A 20,364-nucleotide genomic window follows, 5' to 3' on the forward strand; every position below is an offset into this window, starting at 1 on the left:
AATAACCAAAGCAAAGAAAAGCTGAGGACGTAGCTCAAATAGGGAAGCACTTTTCTACACTATACAAGAGACTGAGTTCAAATTCCAGTATTGACAAAAACAAAAACAACTTTAAAAAGCTAGAGCCTGGTGGGCTGGGAAAGTGGCTCAGTGGTAGAGCGCTTGCCTTGCATGCCTGAGGCCCTGGGTTCGATTCCTCAGCACCACATAAGCAAAAAGAAAAAAGCCGGAAGTGGGGCTGTGGCTCAAGTGGTAGAGTGCAAGCCTTGAGCTGAAGAGCTGAGGGACAGTGCCCAGGCCCAGAGTTCAGGCCCCACGACTGGACCCCCCCCCCCAAAAAAAAAGCTACAGCCTGGTATATCAACAACCTAGTATGCTAACTATTGAAGACAAAGAGGTAGGAGGAGATTGGTCCAAGGCCATAGGAGCAAAAACAAGACACTTTGTTTAAAAAAAAAAATAGATCAACTGGAAAGCAAAAAGGACTACTGGATTTTGTGGCTCAAGTTCTAGCATGTAAGGTCCTGAGTTCCATCCCCATACAGACAAAGGGGGATGACATTTGTGTCTTTTTTTTTTTTTTTTGGTCAGTCATGGGGCCTGAACTCTGGGCCTGGGCGCTGTCTCTCAGCTCTTCAGCTCAAGGCTAGCACTCTACCACTTGAGCCACAGTGCCACTTCCAGCTTTTTCTGTTTATGTGGTGCTGAAGATTCGAACCTAGGGCCTCATGCATGCAAGGCAAGCACTCTACCACTGAGCCACCTTCCCAGCCCTATTTGTGTCATTTTTGACTGCCACTTCTGACAACTATGAGTCAGAAGCAAAATTTTGAACCTCTAATTTATTTTCTTAACACAGAAATGAAATAGATAACATTACCATTTTGTAGAACTGTGGGCATAAATGCGATTAAATAAGAAACTAAACCAAAGTGCTGGCATAAAATGTATAAAATGTTACCTATTGTTATTGAATTAAGTTTTTTATTATTAATAAGTTTTTATTGTGAAAATATCATACAGAGGGGTTACAATTACATGAGCAAGGTAATGAGTACATTTCTTATCGAGTATTGTTGCCTCCTCCTTTGTTTCCCCTTACCATCCCTTTGAACTAAGTTTTAACCTGTACTTCTTCTCGATTACTTATTAGTGGCTAGAAGTAAAAGCCAGTCCACTTGGTATGAATACTAAATTTCTTTGGATTTTTAGTGGCTCAAAATTGGTTCTGAAAAAAATAATAATAATTGGTTCTAGATCTTTACCTCCTGGAGATGAGATTGCTTTAACAAAAACTCAATTGATTCCTCAGTTCTTCTTTCTTTTGCTCCAATTTATATATAACTACCAATTTGATTGTTGATAAATTAGGGCTTTCAATAGTTCTGTTTAAACCAGGTACCAGTGGTTCATACCTGTCATCCTAGCTAATCAGCAGGCTGAGATCTGAGGATTGCAGTTCAAAGCCAGCCTAGGCAGGAAGGTCTATGAGACTGTAAGCTCCAAGTAACTGCCAAAAAGCCAGAAGTGAAGCTGTGACTTCAGTGGTAAAGCACTAGCCTTGAGCTAAAAAAAGCTCAGGGGGACAGTGCCCAAGCCCTGAATTCAAGCCCCAGGACAGAACACAAATGTTCTGTCCACTATTATTTTCTAAAATCTCTGATTTCCTCTTTCCTCTTCTATAGTCTGGGTGTCAAACGCCTCCACATTTTAATTCTACTCAACCTATACATTATTTTCTGATGCAAATCTATTTTGGTAGAATTTTCTGCCTTAATATTTGTTTCATTTGTTTCCAGATTGGTCAGCACCTTACCATGGAGAGACACTATGGCACAAATATATTAGTATACCTAAGGGTATTAAAATGAATAAAATATTATCTCCGTCATCTATGAGACTGGCACAGACAACAGACAATTAAACAACTCATTGTAGTAAACAAGAACTACTAGAAGAATTATAGAACAAATGATAGAGAACTATCTTTCTGACATGCTGATCTTGAGTATGAAGGCCTCAAGATATATTACCATTAAATGCTTATAATATACCAAAGTATTATTTGTCATCTTAGTTTCTGCTTGGGGGAGCAGTAGGATCTACAAGTTTGTGAACTCTTTTGTGAGTTTGTGGACTGTTTTCCTCCATCAAAAATGTCCAAAAATCTTTGAAAACCCTAGTTTTTCCCATACAACAAATTCCTACCTCCTCCATGATTTCATCTCTCATTATTCAATATTTGACCTTCCTCTCTGCAATGACTGAAATCTATGAATCAGAATCTATGGACACTTAATACTTGGGGAGAGCAAATCAGCGATCTACTCTAACTTGTTAGTTTCTATATTTAATATGTGATAACTGTATCTCCCTAACAAGTATAGAAACCTCTTAAACAGAGTGTATGTTTTATTCAAGTACATTTTCTATTTTCCAAAGTGCCTAACAAAACTGACAAAATGTAGTGATAAATATATAGCAATTGTTTACCTTGCTTTTTTTTTGGAGGGGGAAGGGTCTTTTTTTTTGCCAATACTAGGACTTGAACTCTGGGCCTGGATGCTATCCTTGAGCTTTTCTTGCTCAAACCTAGCACTCTACCACTTGAGCCACAGTACCACTTTGGCTTTTCTGAATAGTTTACTGGAGATAAGAGTCTCATGGACTTTCCTCCCCAGGCTTCAAACCAAGATCCTCAGCCTCCTAAGTACCTGGGATTACAGATGTGAGCCACCAGCACTTGACTAATTTGCTTATTTTTGATAAATAAAATATATTACTTATGAGATCGCCCCCTTAGTCTTCAAGAATGAGGGAAATTCCTTATTTTGGAACATATAGTTAAATAAGTAAACTACAATGCTCTTAATAATAGCAACTGGATCAATTGCAATTTGGGGAAAATTTGTATATTTGTTATAAATTATGAATGTCTTGAAGCTTATGCATAGTCAGGAACCAATTACTAAAAATTGTCAAGATCTAAAAGTCAGTATGTAAGCAAATAGTTTCTAGGATTTCACATGCAACTTTGTGTCAAGACCAAGGTTGGTAGAACACTCTATTGCCTATCTGTGTGAGAACAATACTGGCTTTATTTTCTGGTGAAGATATTCAAGACCTCATCCATAAATGACAAATATATCTTAACTCCAGTCTGATCAGATTCCAAGGTCCTCCTTGAAACAGAGTCCAGTGAACCAACAGCCAACATGCTGTGCTTTCTGGTGACAACCTGTTGTACAAAACACCTACACAGCCCTAACTGGAAGGCTTCAGTCCACTGCCATTATGCTTTCTCTTGTCTACAGTGGACACCTCAGTTGCATCCAGTGCTTTATGAGTAGAGACCACACCATACAAAATCCATGCCTTGTTACTCTCAACCTGATGAGACCTCTGCTTTGTTTTCTCAACAGGCTCCATCTTTGCAGAATGAAACTACCATCTCTGAAAGAAAGAACACTTGGCCATTAAGACCATGTTTGAAACTTGGCAGTAATACCTGGAGGAACCAGACACCCAGCCACAGCCTGCACCAATCAACCCAACTGGGAGGACCTCTAGATGACCCATAATCTCTACCAATCTCCCCACCTGATGATCTGTTTCCCATCTCTGGATTTCCGGATCCATTTGATCCTGTGTACCCAAAACTGGTGAGCTGATATACTCTGTCCTACGAGTTCTGCTTCAGTTCAAAGGACTGTATTCACCAGGTTGTGATACCCAGAAATCCTTGCCGTACCTCAGGCATAGAAGAATAGCTGCAAGACTTGTCTCTTTCAGACACAGGTCATACATAGGTCTTACCTGACAGCCTGTTAGCCTGAGAAGAGTCTTTCTATGCACTGGATGTTTTTGCCTGTGCATCCTGGTCAAGAAGACACATACTAAAGTCCAGATATTTTCCACAACAGATCTGTCCTCAGCTTCTACCTGTTTAAGATTCATCACAATCTCAACTCCAGGGCTTGGGACTTCTGATAGCCAAGGATCCAGGGAGATGTCGAGGACCAACAAGAATGTGCCTTGGCAGAGCTTAAACCAGATACAAGACAAAGGCCTCTTCCAACCCTTACTGAATCCATTGTGATTGTGCTTCATGGTTTGGGGATTTTTGTTGTTGTTGTTGCTGTTTGGTGGGTTACTTTTTGTCATACAGCTCTCTCCATATTACCAAAGTAGTGTTAATGTCATGTTTATCTAAATGATCTCTTCCTTCCATGCCAAGTATCCATTGTCTTTACCCAAACATATATACTTCACATGGATTTTGGCTAACAGAGAACCTCAGACTTAAATCCACAGCTAGTAGATCATTATTGCAGGCAAAGATCACTTGATGGATGTTATTACACCCTGGAACCACAGTGGCAATGTACCTTATCCACCATCAAGACAACTGAGTTTTCCCTCTTTCCACATCCAGATTCTCCCATCATAGCGTTCCATGCCAATAATCCCTTACAAATTGAAAAAGGAAACATCGCATGAAAACAGATCAATCCCTTGTGAATGAGACCAGTTTTTAATGGAGGACCTGTTATGTCAAGCACTGTATTAAATTCTGAGAATACAAGGAAAATGTGACAGTGCTTTCCCTAAGAAGTTCACATTCCAAAGGGGAAGACAGACAATCCAACATGATGATGACTGCCATCTCTGCTCTATGGCCACAGAGGGAGTCCTGGCTGACTCTCAGATGATCTTCAAATGTACCAAAGCCACCCACAAATTCACACCAATAAGCAGCAGTCTATGAAGAACCCCTAGCAAGAGGTGATACAATGGATTCTGATCACTAAGATTTTTTTTCCCCTCTTAAACCACCTGATTTGTCATTGTAACCAGTAACCACTTAGTGTTTACTGACAAAGTGTCTCTTCTGATCAGTCACCAAACTGGCCTGTCTTGTGTTGTAACTCCTGGGTGAAAGTTAGACTTTGAAGTCAGGAGGCGTAACCGCAAGTGTGAATCCTGGCATGGTTAAGAGCTGTGGGCAAAGCTCTCCAACTCTTGGGTCTTTGGTGTCTGTCTTTGCAAACAGTTAGGTAAATACATTAGATACTGTACCTACCTCACAGGGTCTTTGTGAGAATCAAGTGTCTGTGAAATCACTTTGTAAACTGTTATTTTGTAATCACCCCATTCCCATGGAGCTCTTCATCCTCCCCAGTATGACAGCATAATTTCCATCGGCCTCTCCTGTGCAAGTGAATGGTGCGAACAAGACCATGGCCCCGCCCTCCTGGACAGCTGTTTACAGCATGGAATTCTCATCCCTCAGAGAAGACCAAGGCTAGACAAGAGGAGGAGAACTGGGCCCTGGCTGCCAGGTAGATTGTCAGCCATTAGCACACAGCGACGCTTCGACACCATCCAACCTTCTTGATAGCTTATCCCCATGACCCATGATGGAGAGCCCATTCTTGGCCCTCCCCAAAGCTAGAATTAGCCAGGTTCTGGCTGCCAGAGGAATCACCAAGCTACCCCAGTGGGCTGCAAGCCTTCTAACACAAAGGGAGAAGAAGGTTGTTTAATGGACATGCTGACCCGATTAGACAGAACACAAGCTATTCTTGACTGCCTGCATTGGGATGAGAAATTCCCAGGTAATCACTTAAAATCAGGATTTGGTGACACATTTCTTCTTTTAATATTTTATCCCCCCGTATCAATCTGGCTTTTACTACTTGGGTTTTGATGTGTCCACTCCCTTGTCTGTCAACAACCTGTGGTAAAACATGTTCCTGGCCTACAAGTCTCATATTCTACCTTTACACACACACACACACACACACACACACACACACACACACACACACACACACACACACACACCCCTATGGAACAATGAGAAATGCTACACCTTCATGGCAAAGTCTTGGCCCCGCTTTCTATTTCTGGTGATATATTATTATGGTTTGTGAATTAACTGATCTAACTTCAGTTCAGTCTCCTTGTATCAGTCTTCATCCATCTTAGATTGAAACCACAACTCCCTTTCAGTCCTGTGTAGAAACCAAATGGCTGGCAGAGCCATTGAAACCAAGCAGGCCTTTAAGTTAAAGGAGGTCTTTCTTCTTAAAAACCTACCAGCTTTCTCTTAAAACTGAGAGCATCACTAGTATGTGCTTCAGGAACAGAATAAGCTTTCTGCTAATATTTTTTTCTGGGTGAATATTAGTGATGGTTTTTGTACAAAAGATCTGAGGGAAGTTGCATCCCACAAACTCCAAAATACCATCATAAACTGAAAGCAGAAAATGTCCCTTACAATCCATTCCTTGAGATCCTAGAACAAGGAAAGGGAATTGTAGGGAGAATAAAATGTTCACTCGGTGTTGATCTCAGTCTTCAAAATGTTTTTACATGGAATGATAAATATTCATAAGCTCCTTCTTCCTATCTGTCAGATCACAGGACTCAGAGAGCAATTCAGTGAACTGAGAAATCCCTAAGATTATAACCTTATGGTTTTATTTAGAGACCTAAAACAGAGTTGAAAAAAATTTTAAAAACAAGGTCTCCGATTATAGTTCATCATCAACACTTGCTGTGGGAAGGAAGCCAGAGAAACTCACAACACCAGCCACCCAAAGTCAGAGGCACTGAGCCAAAGCAGCCAGCAAAAAGCAGGTCCAGAGCCAGGAAGGAAAGCTGTTGCTGAAATGACATGCCACACTTAAGAGACAAGAGGATCTCCAGGTCATGCTAACTGAGAGGGAAGAGCAGACAGATCCAAGCTGCAAAGCAAATTAAGATGTTGGACGAGGTATCAGGGTGATTAAGACTGGGCAGGAGATGGAGAAACCCTCTCTGACATGACAAGCATCTTACAGTAGCCTTTCTATACGTTCAAATCTTACACCCTAATTTCTTTTGGAGAAGTCTTTAGTTTTATGAGGTTGCTTCATGTAGTCAATCCAAACTAGAAAACCCTTCCTTACCCACATCATACTTTTTACTATCTTGGTTGGTATAATTTTCTTTTTCAGAAGTTTTTAATTTGTTCATAAATCTTTGATAAATTATTTTATCAATAAAATTTTGTCAATAAACAAGTTCCCTGGTTGAATTCCAATTTCTTCCGTGGTGAATAAAAGTTGGTAATAAAAAAAAAATCTCCTTTGGTTAATCATTTGTCTGAACTTCCAATCTCAAAGCTACAGGAGGAGTTCTAGTAAGATTACATGCAAGTCCGCTTGAAAGAAGTTGAGTGAAAACTGGGCAAGGGTCACCTAAAGGCTCTTTGACAGTGAAACGGGGTGATCAGGCTAGGCTCACGGACATCTGCAAACTGTACCTCCGTTCCAACCCTCCATTATCTCATCAAGATGCAGAGACTGCCCAGCGAGAGGACACAGGGCAGGAAAGAATAATGCAAGGCAGCCTTGTGCTGGAAGGGGGAGCTGAATGCACAATCTATAGCTGGCAAGAGTACCACACTTCTCAGACAGCTCGTGTTAGAAGTTCCAGCCGCAGATGGAACTGGGCCAGTAGACACAATGGTGGGAGGTTGGTGATGTTTCTGTCAATCAGACTAAGAGCTCTCTACTGGTGAGAAGACTGTTGGTGTTTTTAAGTGATTGCTCTAATTCAATCTGCTAAGGCACCAACTAGTGAGAAAAAATAAGAAAATGGCCTTTGGATTAGAATTGAGGAAAATCTGAATGGCCTCAGGACATAGCTTCCACAACTCCCTCAGTATTTGTCTACCTACTACCCCGGGAATATTTCCTCAGTCCTTTTCAGTGTGCTGTATTAATAGCTTTACTTAAGTTGACTGCTTAGACAATTGCAATTAGTTTTTAATCATTTGTGTGAGTCCAGTTTTCTCTAATTAATTCTTCCACAACTCTCATAAAGTCCAAAGGTTATACAGAACTATCTAATAACAGGTCTTAACAGAATATCACCAATATTCTAGAAAATTCAAACCAAATGGCAAGCATTTTTTTCACTTAGCACAATTTATTTCCAACTAGATATATTTGTTCTGGTATATGAATTATATGAGATGTTACAGAAGTCTCCAATATAAATACAACCCTCAATTTTCCATTTTATTGTCCATAAATAAAGTTAAATTTCCATAAAGTAAAACATCAGCACAGAGAATTTTTTAACTAGATTGAACTTTGGCAGTAAGTAAACTATTCATTGAGGAAACTAGTAAAACAAGATGGCATTTCTTGAAGGCATATTCTTTCCCTCTATTTTGATCAAGTACCAACCAATTCCCAGACTCTGTATTAAGCAGTGAGCTTAACAGAAGAGCAAAGCCATGAAGTTTCACACTCTGAGGTCAAAGACAATTAATAGCCATACCAATGGAACTGCCAACCAAGATGAACCCTTGAGCAAAGGAATAAAATACAGACAGGGTATGTGACAAAGAAACCTGAGCTAGTGTGGAAGACTTGCGAGAAGTAAAACTTGAGTTAGGGAACAATTAAGATGAAGATAGCAAAAGCTGTCTACTAAATGAAATGCTAAGTGGCCATAAGAACTAAAAGTCATTTCCAAACCATGTGCAGTAATATTATTAGCAGATTTTACTCATGCCTGCCAGTCGCCAAAATTCTTGAAGAATGTTATCCCCCCCAAAAAAAATATGATTTCTTTATTCATTGAACATTTTCAGTTAGGGTTGGGCCTTGCTAATTTACCTATATATTTAACACAGTCAGGTCTGCATTGCCTAAAGACACTCATAAAAACACAACTCAGATATTTCTGGCTTTTAAGATGAGAAGATCCGGGACTGTTCTACACCCCAGCAAATAAAGTTGAAGAAGAGATGGATAAGGGTGATGTATTGGTAATCATTTTAGCACTCTGTTCCATCTTTCTATAGCTATAATGGAATACGTATGCATCTAGGCATATATCCATATACATATCTATCCATAATATCTATATCCCTAAATCATCTATATCATGTTCATCATCTATCTATATTTTAATCTATCTCTATCTCTATCGTATCATCCATTCCAGCCCGAAATTCTTCTATCTGATGAGTTCTTCATGGCAGGTTGGATCAAGTCTCTACCCACACGAGGAGAACATTTTGGGACACACACACACACACACCCCACCAACCCTGAAAAGACTGCCTCCTGGGTCATCTTTACACCACTTTTCCCAGAGGATGAAAACTCCTCCCAGGACAACAGCCACTCAGAAAGTGGACGGCTGTAAAGCAGCAGCTGGGCAGCGATCCACTCCTGCGCCCCAAGCCAAGTGCACGGGAGCCTCCTGGAGCTAGGGCGCGCGCGCGCGCGGGGCGCCAACCGGGGCGTGCCCGGGGCTTCGGGAGCTCCTGATTGGCTCCCGTGAACGCGCGGATGACTGAGTAGGCCAATGCGGTGGCGGGGGAGTGTTCACCTGAGAGTCGGAGTCCCACCCCGCCGGCCACGGATCACCTCTGGGTTTCAGGCTGGGGAGCGAGCGCACGCCTTAACTAGCGAGGGAGAGGTGGGTTCGGCTGCGGTTCCTGGGGGTTTGCCGAAGAAGCCGCGCGCAGTGGTGAAGCCGGCAGGGTAAAGGGTTCTGGCTCCAGGAGTTGGAAGGGCAGGAGAATCCCTGCGGATGCAGACTGGACCCGTGTCCGCCCCGAAAGTGTCTTCAAAATAAAAACCTTCGGAGTCGCACGCTTTTGCGTCAAATCCCTGTCTCCAAAAGCACGGCTCTGCGGGGGCTTTTCGGGAAGCGGCAGGACGCTAGAGAGCCGGCTACGAGCAATGGGGGTGCGTGTGACGTGTGGTGCACCCTAGCCGTGCCGCATGAGTATAAAGAGGACCTAACCTAGACGAACTCGAACCCGGGACCAAAGAGGCTAACAAACACGGAGCAGGGGTCCGAGGCCCGTTCCCAGGCAGCGACGCCCCCCCCCCTTCTCCCCCGAGTTCCGACGGGAGGTGCGGTTCGCCGGCCCGGGGGAGGATGGGCCGCGCGCTGCGAGGGGCGCACGCGCACCCCCTCTCCGGGGCGCACCCCCTCTCCGGGGTCCTCGTGGCTGCGGCGGCGCCGATCCCGGCCTGGCGACCGCACCGAACGGGGCGGGAGGACTTTTTTCTTTCCCCTCTGGGTTCTAGGTCCCCGAGAGGCGCCTGGTGCGGGGGGCGAGGGGGGAGGGGACCCGGCCCGGAGCCGCCCGCCGCGCGCGTCGGACCCGATCGGGCTCAGCCGTCGGTGCGGGGAGCCCCGCTTGGGCACAATTCGCGCACCCCCGGGTGAGAGGGGCCGGGAGGAGGGGGGGGGTGGAGGAGAGAGGCTCCACCCGGGAGCAGACACGCTCGCGGAGTCGGATTACAGCCTGGCAATTAACATATGAATTTCACCGACTGGGACCGCGGGACGGAGAGGGCGGCGGGATCCGGCGCGGCCGGCGCCCGGCGGAACTTTCCTCGGGGTGTAAAAACTCTTTGATTGGCTGCTCGCACGCGCCGGCCCGCGCCCTCCATTGGCTGAGCAGACACGCGACCGGCGCGAGGAGGGGGCTGGGAGGCGCGCGGGGAGGGGGAGGGGAGCCGCGCTGGCGCGTGCCGCTTTTTAAAGGGGCGCAGCGCCTTCGGCAACCGGAGAAGCTTCGTTGCACGCGACTTGGTGTGTGATCTCCGAGCGAGTGTAAGGGAGGGAGGAGGAGGGGAGAGGGGAGGAGGATCGAGGAAGAGAGAGAGGGAGGGGGGGCGGGAAACAAAGTTACGACGCAGCAGAGGAGACCCTCCCCCCTAGGAAAAGATTATTTTGGAGGGTGGCGGTGGTTGGTTGGTTTTTAGGGGAGGGGGTGTGCAGGACACCTCATCTTTTCTCCCCCTGGAGTGGAACCGGGTTGCCAAGTTGCCTCCTTCAACGCCGCCGCCGCCGCACCGCCCGCGCCGTGCAATGTCCCGCCTGCTGCACGCGGAAGAGTGGGCTGAGGTGACGGAGTTGGGGGACCCCCATCGTCACCCCCCATCGCATCACCTCCAGCCGCCGCCACAGCCACCGGCCACCCTGCAGACGAGGGAGCCCCCGGTGTACCCCGCCGAGCTGTCTCTCCTGGACGGCACCGACCCACGCGCCTGGCTGGCTCCGACCTTGCAGGGCATCTGCACGGCACGCGCCGCCCAGTATCTGCTGCATTCTCCCGAGCTGGGTGCCGCCGAGGCGGCGGCGGCGGCGGCCGCCCCGGAGGAGGAGGAGGAAGAGGAGGAGGAGGACGGCCGGGGGGATGCGGGGCGGAGGATCGGCGGCGGAGGGCTCCCGAAGAACCCGGGGTCGGCGTCGGCCAAAGTGAGAGAGCAGCTGTGCAAGCTGAAAGGCGGGATGGTGGACGAGCTGAGCCGCCAGCGAGCCCCTTCCAGCAAACAGGTGAACGGGGTGCAGAAGCAGCGACGGCTGGCGGCCAACGCCCGCGAGCGGCGCCGGATGCACGGGCTGAACCACGCCTTCGACCAGCTGCGCAACGTGATCCCGTCCTTCAACAACGACAAGAAGCTGTCCAAGTACGAGACCCTGCAGATGGCCCAGATCTACATCAACGCGCTGTCCGACCTGCTGCAGACGCCCACCGGCGCCGAGCCGCCCGCGCCGCCCCCGGCCGCGTGCAAAAGCGACCACCACCACCCTCTGCGCGCCGCCGCCGCCGCCTACGAGGCGGGCGCGGGCTCCGCCGCCGCCGGGGCCCAGCCCAGCCCCGGGGGGGCCCCGCGGCCGCCCGCGCCCGCCGGCTGCCGGACTCGCTTCTCCGCCCCGGCCTCCGGCGCGGCGTACTCGATGCCGCTGGGCTCCCTGCACTTCTCCACGTTCGAGGACAGCGCCCTGGCGGCGATGATGGCGCCGAAGAACTTGTCGCCTTCGCTGCCCGGGGGCCTCTTGCAGCCCGGGTCGGAGGAGAATAGCAAAACGTCACCCCGATCCCACAGAAGCGACGGCGAATTTTCCCCCCGTTCCCATTACAGTGACTCGGATGAGGCCAGTTAGGAAAGTTGAAAAGTTCACAGCCCCGCGGTGAACGATCCCGCACCCTCCACGATGATGGTTTTAACTTTGGATATGAGTAGTTGGTTTTGCTCTCCGAAGGTCGTTGGTTAGCCACGACTTGGCTTCGTCAGGCAGCTACGCTGGGATGGCTGGCAAAGGCGATTCCAACCCCCCCCCCCCCACCAGCCCCTAATTGCTTGTTGGAAACTTGCTGATAAAAGTTTCACCTCTCCCGCCCGCCTGGGGCTTGTCCTCCTGGTAGCTAGACGCCCCTGGGCATGCCGAAGTGTACCCGGCATCTTTCATCGTCCCTGCTGCCAATGCCCTGCGGAAACCTCGCGTGGCCCTGTTGCCAGAGAACTGGGTTGACTTTCTACCTGTGTCCTGGCTCTCCATCCCTGTGTGTTGCGCGCGCCCATGGATGGAAGCGCTAGTCTTCCAACGCTCATCTCCCCCACCCACCACCACCTCCCACCACCAAAAGCGTTCTGTAAGTCAAAGTCAATGTTCCCCCAATAGAGTAGCTAGCGTATGGCCATGAAGCTGTTGGGGGGGGGGGCGGAACAGGGTTTCCCAAAGGTATGAACATAACCCACATCCAAACGCGAGAACCGTGGCTTCTTGCAGTTAACTTGGCGCACGCACTTTATCAGTTGCTGCTGCTTCGGCTCCAGGAGAAACTCAACTGCCAATTGCAGACACGTGGTTTTTTTTAATTATTATTATTGTTTTAAGCGCAGCCACTTATCACCTATGAACTTTTTTTGGCAAATGTGTCGTTTTTTTAAATAAAAATTAAGAGAACACATGTAGTAGTGTCAAAAAACATTTGGTCGATTTTATTTTGCTTCGGTAATGTTAGAAAATTTATTTATTATTGAGTGGTACCATTTCTACTTACCTTGATTTGTTGGGTTCTTTTCTTTTTTTAACGTTTTCTACTTAAGATCATTTTATTTTAATTTAGCAAAGCCAACTGCTATTGTTTTATGTATTTCCTTTTGCAAATAATAGAATAAACTTGGAAAATACTTGTGATGTGTCCCTTATTCCGTATTAGAGTATCACAGTCAACGTGACCTTGCACACTTGAGGTATTAAATGCAACTGCATTGGATGGAATAGTTTTAAAGAAGAATGTTGTATAACCATTGTCTTCCCAGTGCCAGGAACTACATAGTGCGAATGCTCTCCAGCCATAGTTAAATGGTAAGATAAAACTTTCCCCAAATTTGCATAGTTTTGCCTTTTCAACAGATGGGCTCTTCTAGTCTTCCTTATTTCTAGCGTCAGCAATAGTGTCTTTGGTCCTCTAGATAAGTCAGTAGTTAATTTTATCAGGATTAAATCTTTTTAAGCATGAAAACTTGCCAAGCTGAAAACAGTTCCCATAAATCAAATACACAGAACAAGTTTCCTAATAATTCTCTGGTCTCTCTCTCTCTCTCTCTCTCTCTCTCTCTCTCTCTCTCTCTCTCTCTCTCTCTCTCTCTCTCTCTCTCTCTCTCTCTCTCTCTCTCTCTCTCTCTCTCTCTCTTCTCTCTCCTACTCTTCTTCTCCTCATCCCTCTGCCAGGTCTTTCTTGCTCTCACTTCTTTTGGAAGAACACATTTCCTTGAGAGGGAAAAAAGGAAATTGGTAATGATCAGTTCAAGCGTTAGAAGCCCACTCCATTCTCTAGGAAATTGCCAACCTCCACTCAATTTCTCTTTCCAAGCTATTCGGCTTCTTCCAATATACAAGCTTTAGCTTGTATATTATCTTGCTCCTCTGTGTTAGCTCCTATCTAGAAAAACCCAACTTGCATTTATAAACTTATGTGGAAATTCCCGCCTTACTAAGGACAAGTTTATTCTGGGTCTCGGGATCATAGATCTTAGAAAAGCTAACACTTCGTATACAGAGAGCAGAAACTGGAGTTTTAAACATATATTTAATTAACAACAGAGTAGAACTACTTCTTAAACGAAAAGTTTGGCCACATTCCACTAGAAAAATGTTTAAAGAAGGAACAGAGGGAGGAAGGAGGGAGGGAAGGAAGGGAAGGAGGGAGGGAAGGAGGGAGGGAGGGAGGGAAAGGAAAGGAAAGAGGAAGGAGAAAAGAGGAGAGGAGAGAGGAAGGAAGGAAGGAAGGAAGGAAGGGAGGGAGGGAGGGAGGGAGAGAGAGAGGGAGGAAGAAAGAAAAAGAAAGAAAGAAAGGAAAGAAAGAAAGGGAGAGAGAGGAAAGAAGGAAGGAAGGAAAGAAAGAAAGAAAGAAAGAAAGAAAGAAAGAAAGAAAGAAAGAAAGAAAGAAAGAGAAAGAAAGAAAGGAAAGAAAGAAAGGGAGAGAGAGGAAAGAAGGAAGGAAGAAAGAAAGAAAGAAAGAAAGAAAGAAAGAAAGAAAGAAAGAAAGAAAGAAAGAAAGAAAGAAAAAGAAAGAAAGAAAGAAAGAAAGAAAGAAAGAAAGAAAGAAAGAAAGAAAGAAAGAAAGAAAGAAAGAAAGAAAGAAGCCGCTTGGGGAAAGTCGTTTGCTCGGGCTAGGCATCCTCCTGTCAGCACCTTGGAAAAGGAGAGCTCCGCGGGATCGTAGTTGTGGGGCGAGCTGGGTTTGTTCACAGGGAAGGCGACTTTGGATGCGCGGGTTCTGCTCTGGAGGAGGGAAGCTCAGAAGGTTCCACTGACCACCCGAGTTTCCCCGGCTTCAGCTGAAGTTATCAAGGAAAGCTGAGCTCTGCGAAGTGGCGGCTCCAGACACGTTCCAGGAGCAGAAACCGGGCACCTGTCCTTCAGATAACCTTTTGCACCGGCAAGTTTGCTGTGGTCTGATAAGCATCTTGAAACTTTGGGCTGATGAATAAATCAAGTGACTACTTCTAACACATTTCCAGTTTGTTTTCAATAAGCATACCCAATGGGTATATGCTGCTAGGTGAAGAGCAGGGAGAGAGAGGGAGAGAGAGAGATACAGAGACAGAGACAGAGAGACAGATACAGAATTCTTTTCTGTTAGGAGTCAGTAGAAGAAGGACAACAGGAAGAAAAATGTGGGTTTTTTTTCAAAGAAAACAATCAATATTTAAACTTTCAAAACTACTTATGATCATTTTCTTACCAAAAATAAGAATTCATCGTACTTATTACTTTTCATCAACACAGAGAAACCCTAAAACAGTTAGGACATCACGAATCCCCTCCTTCATATCTTTCATAAATGAAGACACTTCTGTCCCTAATCTGTCCCTCAAATCACACAGACAGAAAGTGTCCACACGCACAAGTAGACTTTATTCCCTTTCTCCAGGTCAATGCTGTTGGAAAATTTTCTCAACCAACAGATGATGGTCGACAGCAAGTCATCCAAATGCTCAGTGGGGGTGGGTAAGATGGTTCTACTTTTAAAATGTTCGTGGTGCTGTACAGAAGTTGGAAATCACTCCATCTCCATTAAAGACACGCCTTCGCAAACAACTGAGAACAGGACATCACATGGGCAATGCTATATCACTCCGATGGAAAAGTGAAGATAAATTCTCCTCTCTCATCGAGACCTGAACAAAGATTCAAACAAACCATTTGGGGGCAAATTGAGTGTTCAAAGTTCAAGTGAGAACTTTAACCTTTTTTTTTTCTTCTCTTCATTTTTGTTTCTTTTTTTTTTTATGCTCACATTTCTTTGAAAGACGTGTACAATCACATTTCCATTTTAAGGTCCTGTCAGGGAGTTTGCATAACAAACGTTAGGCAACCCTCTTTCTTACACTCCATTAACAAGCTGTAACATATAGCTGCAGGTTGCTATAATCTCATTAATATTTTGGAAACTTGAATATTGAGTATTTCTGAGCGCTCGTTCCCCATATGCCAGGCCACTTCTGCCATGCTGACTGGTTTCTTTCTCTCTATTATTAGCAATTAGCTTCTACCTTCCAAACTCAGATCCAAGTATCCAAGATACTAGCAAAGGAATCAACTATGTGTGCAAGTTAAGCATGCTTAATATCACCCAAACAAACAAAGGGGCAGCATTTCTTAATGTAATGAAGATAGATAAATCGGGTTAGTCCTTTGCGAAGCTGCTGATGCCTTCTCCAGTTTTATATACTTTAAGCAGTCTGCTTTATATTCTATGCCTCCTACTCCATCAACCACTTTAATTTGCGGAAGGTTTTGGCTCGCCACACTTTTGGAAACTTACTTGATTTCACGGAGAGCCGAAGGAAGATTATTTTTTGGCAAATGGGCAAGTTTGACACTTTCTTCATTTGACATTGCTAACTGGAGGTCTAGCTTGACCAAAAAAAAAAGAAGGAATAGATGGCTTGCTCCCCCCCCCCTCTGTCTCTCTGTCTCTCTCCCTCCCTCCCTTCTTCCCTACCCCCCCATCTCTCTCTCTCTCTCATTCTGAACCTGTTCAGGACTAGTTTCATGAGGCCTTCTGTTGAGTTTAGAGATTTTTTACACTTGAACCAAGCAAAGTGGCTTGCCATCAAAGAATATCTTGTTATATTTCTCTCCTCTGCTCATTTGAAAATTCAGGATCAAAGATAATCAAGTGTCCGAACTGCTCCAAACCTCAGTCTGATCTATAAGCGGACACACACGTCAGTTACAACCTAGACTTGTCCATTGCATGCTAGGAAATGCAGTTACTTGATGAGTGCTGGCCACAGCCAGAGATGACCAGTAGCGGTTGCAGTACTTGCAGTTGTTTTTGTCTGGAGGGATAGGACACCGTGCGGGGCACATTACAAAAGAAAAGAAAGGTCAAAGTCTTCCTTGCAGCTTAAAAAAAAAAAAAAAACAACAACAACTCTACAATCCTCACCCCACCCAAGTCCCAAGACCCTTCAGAGTCCCTTCTTCCTTCCTTCCTCCCTTCTTCCCTTCCTTCCTCCTTTCCTCCCTTCTTCCTTCCTTCCTTCCTTCTTTCCCTCCCTCCATCCCTCCCTCCTTCCTTCCTTCCCTCCTTCCCTCCTTCTTTGCCCCTAACCAGAAAAAAAAAAAAGGAGAATAGGTTAATTTCCAGGCAGCAGAGGAGAGACAAGGGGATTTTGGAAGTTGCAGGAAGATAAAGCGGAGGACCAGGACGCGAGAAGCGCGGGGGGCGTTCGCGGTAATGTGAGCGTTTCTTAATTAGAGGAGGCTGGCAGCGGCTCCTGGCCGCGGCGCAGCGCGTCTGGAGCGGAGCACGCGCTGTCAGCTGGTGAGCGCGCTCTTCTTTCAGGCCGCTCCCGGGGGAGCTGCAGTCCCATCACCCCTCCCCGGGCCCCCTCCGAGTCCCCAGTCCTCCACCAACCTCCCCCCCCCCCCGCCCCCCAGCCCAGCTTCGAGCAGAAGCCTGCAGCTCTCGCCGCCTCCCAAACTCCACCCCGGGCCCCTCTCCTCCCCCAGCTGCGCAGCGGGAGCCGCCACTGCCCACTGCACCTCCCAGCAACCGGCCCGGCCCGGGCGACGGGAGAAGCTGTTCAAGCAAAGCCATGCCAAGGGGGAGGGGACGGGGGAGGCGGTGGCGGCAGCAGGGGTGCGGTGGGGTTGTCCAAGAAAAGTGGAGCTGGTGGCAGAGGCACCTGAGGCGCCCGGGCAGAAAGTAGACGAGAGCCAAGCCCGTGCGCGCCCTGCTGTCACAGCACACACTTCAAAAAGTTTCTGTTAGGCGGCCTCTCCCCCCCCCCCCATCCTTGAGATGATCGCAGTGAACAGGGCTCTTAGACCACCCCCCATATCCGCTCACAATAATCACTGATTCCCCCCCCAAAAAAAAGAGAGCTGCAGATTAATTCAGCTTCTTAGAAACGGTGGTGGGACTTCGTGGTTGTCAGGCAGTGGGATCTGGGGAAATGGAGGCCTGGAAGGACTCCACTTCCTAGAGGTAGCTGCTGCCTTCAGCGGGAAGAGCGCTTTCCCAGGGGGAGCACAAGGCATGCACCCCAGTTGTCTGGCATGAGAACCCAAATTATAAGCACAAGCGCTTGTAACCCACAGGAAGCAAGAATTTGCTCAGGCTGAACAAACTGTGGGAGAAATAGAAAGGTTCAGCGGAACTCTCCAGAGCTTGATGTTTTAAAGGATGTGGACTGAGTCCCATCACTGCGTAATAGTGGCAGCCGCGTGGTACACCACCAGCAGTGCCACCTCTGACTTGCCTGAAGAAGCAGTTGATACTTTGTGTTGGTAAAGAGCCATCTGAAAACACAGAGAAATCACGGGCTATGGTGTACAGTCCAGAAGACCAGCGCAGCAACTTGCTTTGGTGACTGAGCTCTCCCCCTCCCCCAACTCTTACCCACTGGCTCTCAGACGTATTCCTCCACTGGCTCTTTTTTTAAAAAACTGGATACAATGTACTGCGTAGCCATTATGAGATGTGCCAAAATAAAGGGATTTCTTCTTTGCATAGGTTAACACTTAGTGGCCATCTCGGAATAAACATGGGAAAGGAGTTTTGCTCCTTAGGTGAAGGTTCTTGGTACAAATAGGTGAGAGCATCCTCCACTTCTATCTGCCATCAATTAATTTCATGTGCACTGTCAGGTGTATCCTGTGCAGAGAGGGTTTGCCCAAAAATAACAGAGACTTTGAGTGGCTTGAGCTTATTTTGAGAAATCAACCACAGTCCTAATTCCTTCTTTTTGAGCTCAGGGAAGAATACTATAAATATTGTTAATTATTATTCAAATTATTACCAGGGTCAAATCATAATTTCATTTCATAATAAAGCTAAAAACTTCTGGAAGAGACTAAATGGATTGATACAGAATAGAGCCAATGTAGCTTCTTGTCCAAAAATCCAACCCAGAGCACCTGGTTACTTGTGTAATCCCACTCAGGAGGCTGAGGTGAGAGGATCATGAATTGAAGCCAGTGTGAGCTACATAATGAGTTCTAGGCCAGCCTATACTACACAATGGGGCCTTGCCTCAAACATAGAGACAAAAAGAAGGGGGGAGGAGGCAGGAAGGGAAGAAAGGAAGGAAGGAAGGAAGGAAGGAAGGAAGGAAGGAAGGAAGGAAGGAAGGAAGGAAGGAAGGAGAAAAGAAGGAAGGAAGGAAAAGAAAGAAAGAAAGGGAGACAAAGAGAGGAAAAAGAGAGAGAAAGAAAAAGAGAGGGAGAAAGAGGTTTTAAAAAGAAGGACGGAAGGAAAGGAGAGAGGAAGGAAGAAAAGAAGAAAGAAAGAAAAATGGAAAGAGAGGGTGAAAGAGACAGAAAGGAAAAAAGAAGGAAAGGAAGAAAAGAAGGAAAAATAGAGAAAGAAAGAAAAAAGAAAGGAAGGAATAAGAAAGAAAGAAAGGAAGGAAGGAAGGAAGAAACAAGAAAGGAAGGAAGGAAGGAAGGAAAGAAAGAAGGAAATAAACTCAGGTCTGCTATAGGTACAACGCCAATGTTCTTTGCAGCATACGCTCCCCTGACTGGATGCCCATTTCTGAACCAGCCACCTTACTGCTGTTCTCTCATTCTTGCTCAGACTCTGAATGCTTCCATTTTTCATTTGCTTCCGAGAGATACTTTATTTTATTTTATTATGGAGACAGCCACAGAGCTGTCCTTTCCCAGAAGACAGGCTCAGGGACACACTGTACAGAATAATTTTCTCTTGAAATGCCAGCTTTGCTCCTCTAATTTGACTGATTCTGGATATGGCTCCTCTTCATCTATACTGACATCCATTTCTAGTCACATCTAGAAAAATCTATCCAAATGCTAAATACATAACACAGAAAGTTAGAGAATGTGATGGACTATATCATATAGTATTTCTGAGTAGGAATGGCCCCAAAATAATTCATTTCCACAACTGTTGTCCCGCCTGTGTTCATAAGACTAGTAAAAAAAAAAAAAAAAAAAAAGAGCTATGAGTCAAGCACTGATGGTTCACGCCTGTAATCCTAGTTACTCAGGAAGCTGAGATCTGAGGATCACAGTTCAAAGCCAGCCTGGGCAGGAAAGTAGGTAAGACTCTTCAGTTAACCACCAGAAAACAAGGAGTAGTGTAGTGGCTCAAAGGGTTAGAGCACTAGGTAGCCTTGAACCCAAAAGCTTTAGGATAGCACCCAGACCCAGAGTTCAAGCCCTAGGATGGGCCAACAAACAAAAAACAGAGCTATGCAGTTAGTTGTTTCTCTTAGAAGGAGAAATGAGTTTACCTGTTATCTCTGTAGCTGTGGATTATTCAGTGATAACAGACATTTGTTTATTCACCTGGCCATCTGAACCACTGGCTTCTTATTTTAAGTCTCCCTCCAACTCCACATTGTCCTGGTGTTTCCTTTGGTGAAAAGTTCTCTTCCTTCCTTGTCCGGGGTCACTACTCCATCTTATACCACCTTTAGTTGGCTCATTGATGTCCAGCAAACAGTTTTGTCTGGTGTGGAACTTAAATGCTTGCAACTTCCCAGCGTGAAATGGAGA

At 46.0% G+C, this 20,364-nt stretch overlaps 2 protein-coding genes across 2 annotated transcripts in view; both read left to right on the forward strand.

The window, feature by feature from the left end:
- Positions 1–7,049, forward strand: part of Grid2 (glutamate ionotropic receptor delta type subunit 2) — a 1,042,163-nt gene extending 1,035,114 nt beyond the window's left edge. The window contains exon 16 of the mRNA XM_070022289.1: positions 3,423–7,049. Within this exon, the coding sequence (XP_069878390.1) occupies positions 3,423–3,581 (159 nt within the window). The 3' untranslated portion in view covers positions 3,582–7,049. The remainder of the gene's footprint in view (positions 1–3,422) is intronic.
- Positions 7,050–10,632: 3,583 nt separating this feature from the next.
- Atoh1 (atonal bHLH transcription factor 1) lies at positions 10,633–12,947 on the forward strand. The gene is made up of 2 exons (XM_070022025.1): positions 10,633–10,641; positions 10,837–12,947. Exon 2 carries the CDS (start codon positions 10,900–10,902, stop codon positions 11,977–11,979), a length of 1,080 nt encoding a protein of 359 aa, XP_069878126.1. The 5' UTR covers positions 10,633–10,641; positions 10,837–10,899; the 3' UTR covers positions 11,980–12,947.
- The last annotated feature ends 7,417 nt before the right edge of the window (positions 12,948–20,364 follow it).

Source organism: Dipodomys merriami, unplaced genomic scaffold, assembly GCF_024711535.1.
Source record: "Dipodomys merriami isolate MVZ:Mamm:240054 unplaced genomic scaffold, mDipMer1.0.p SCAF_15, whole genome shotgun sequence".
NCBI lineage: Eukaryota > Metazoa > Chordata > Mammalia > Rodentia > Heteromyidae > Dipodomys > Dipodomys merriami.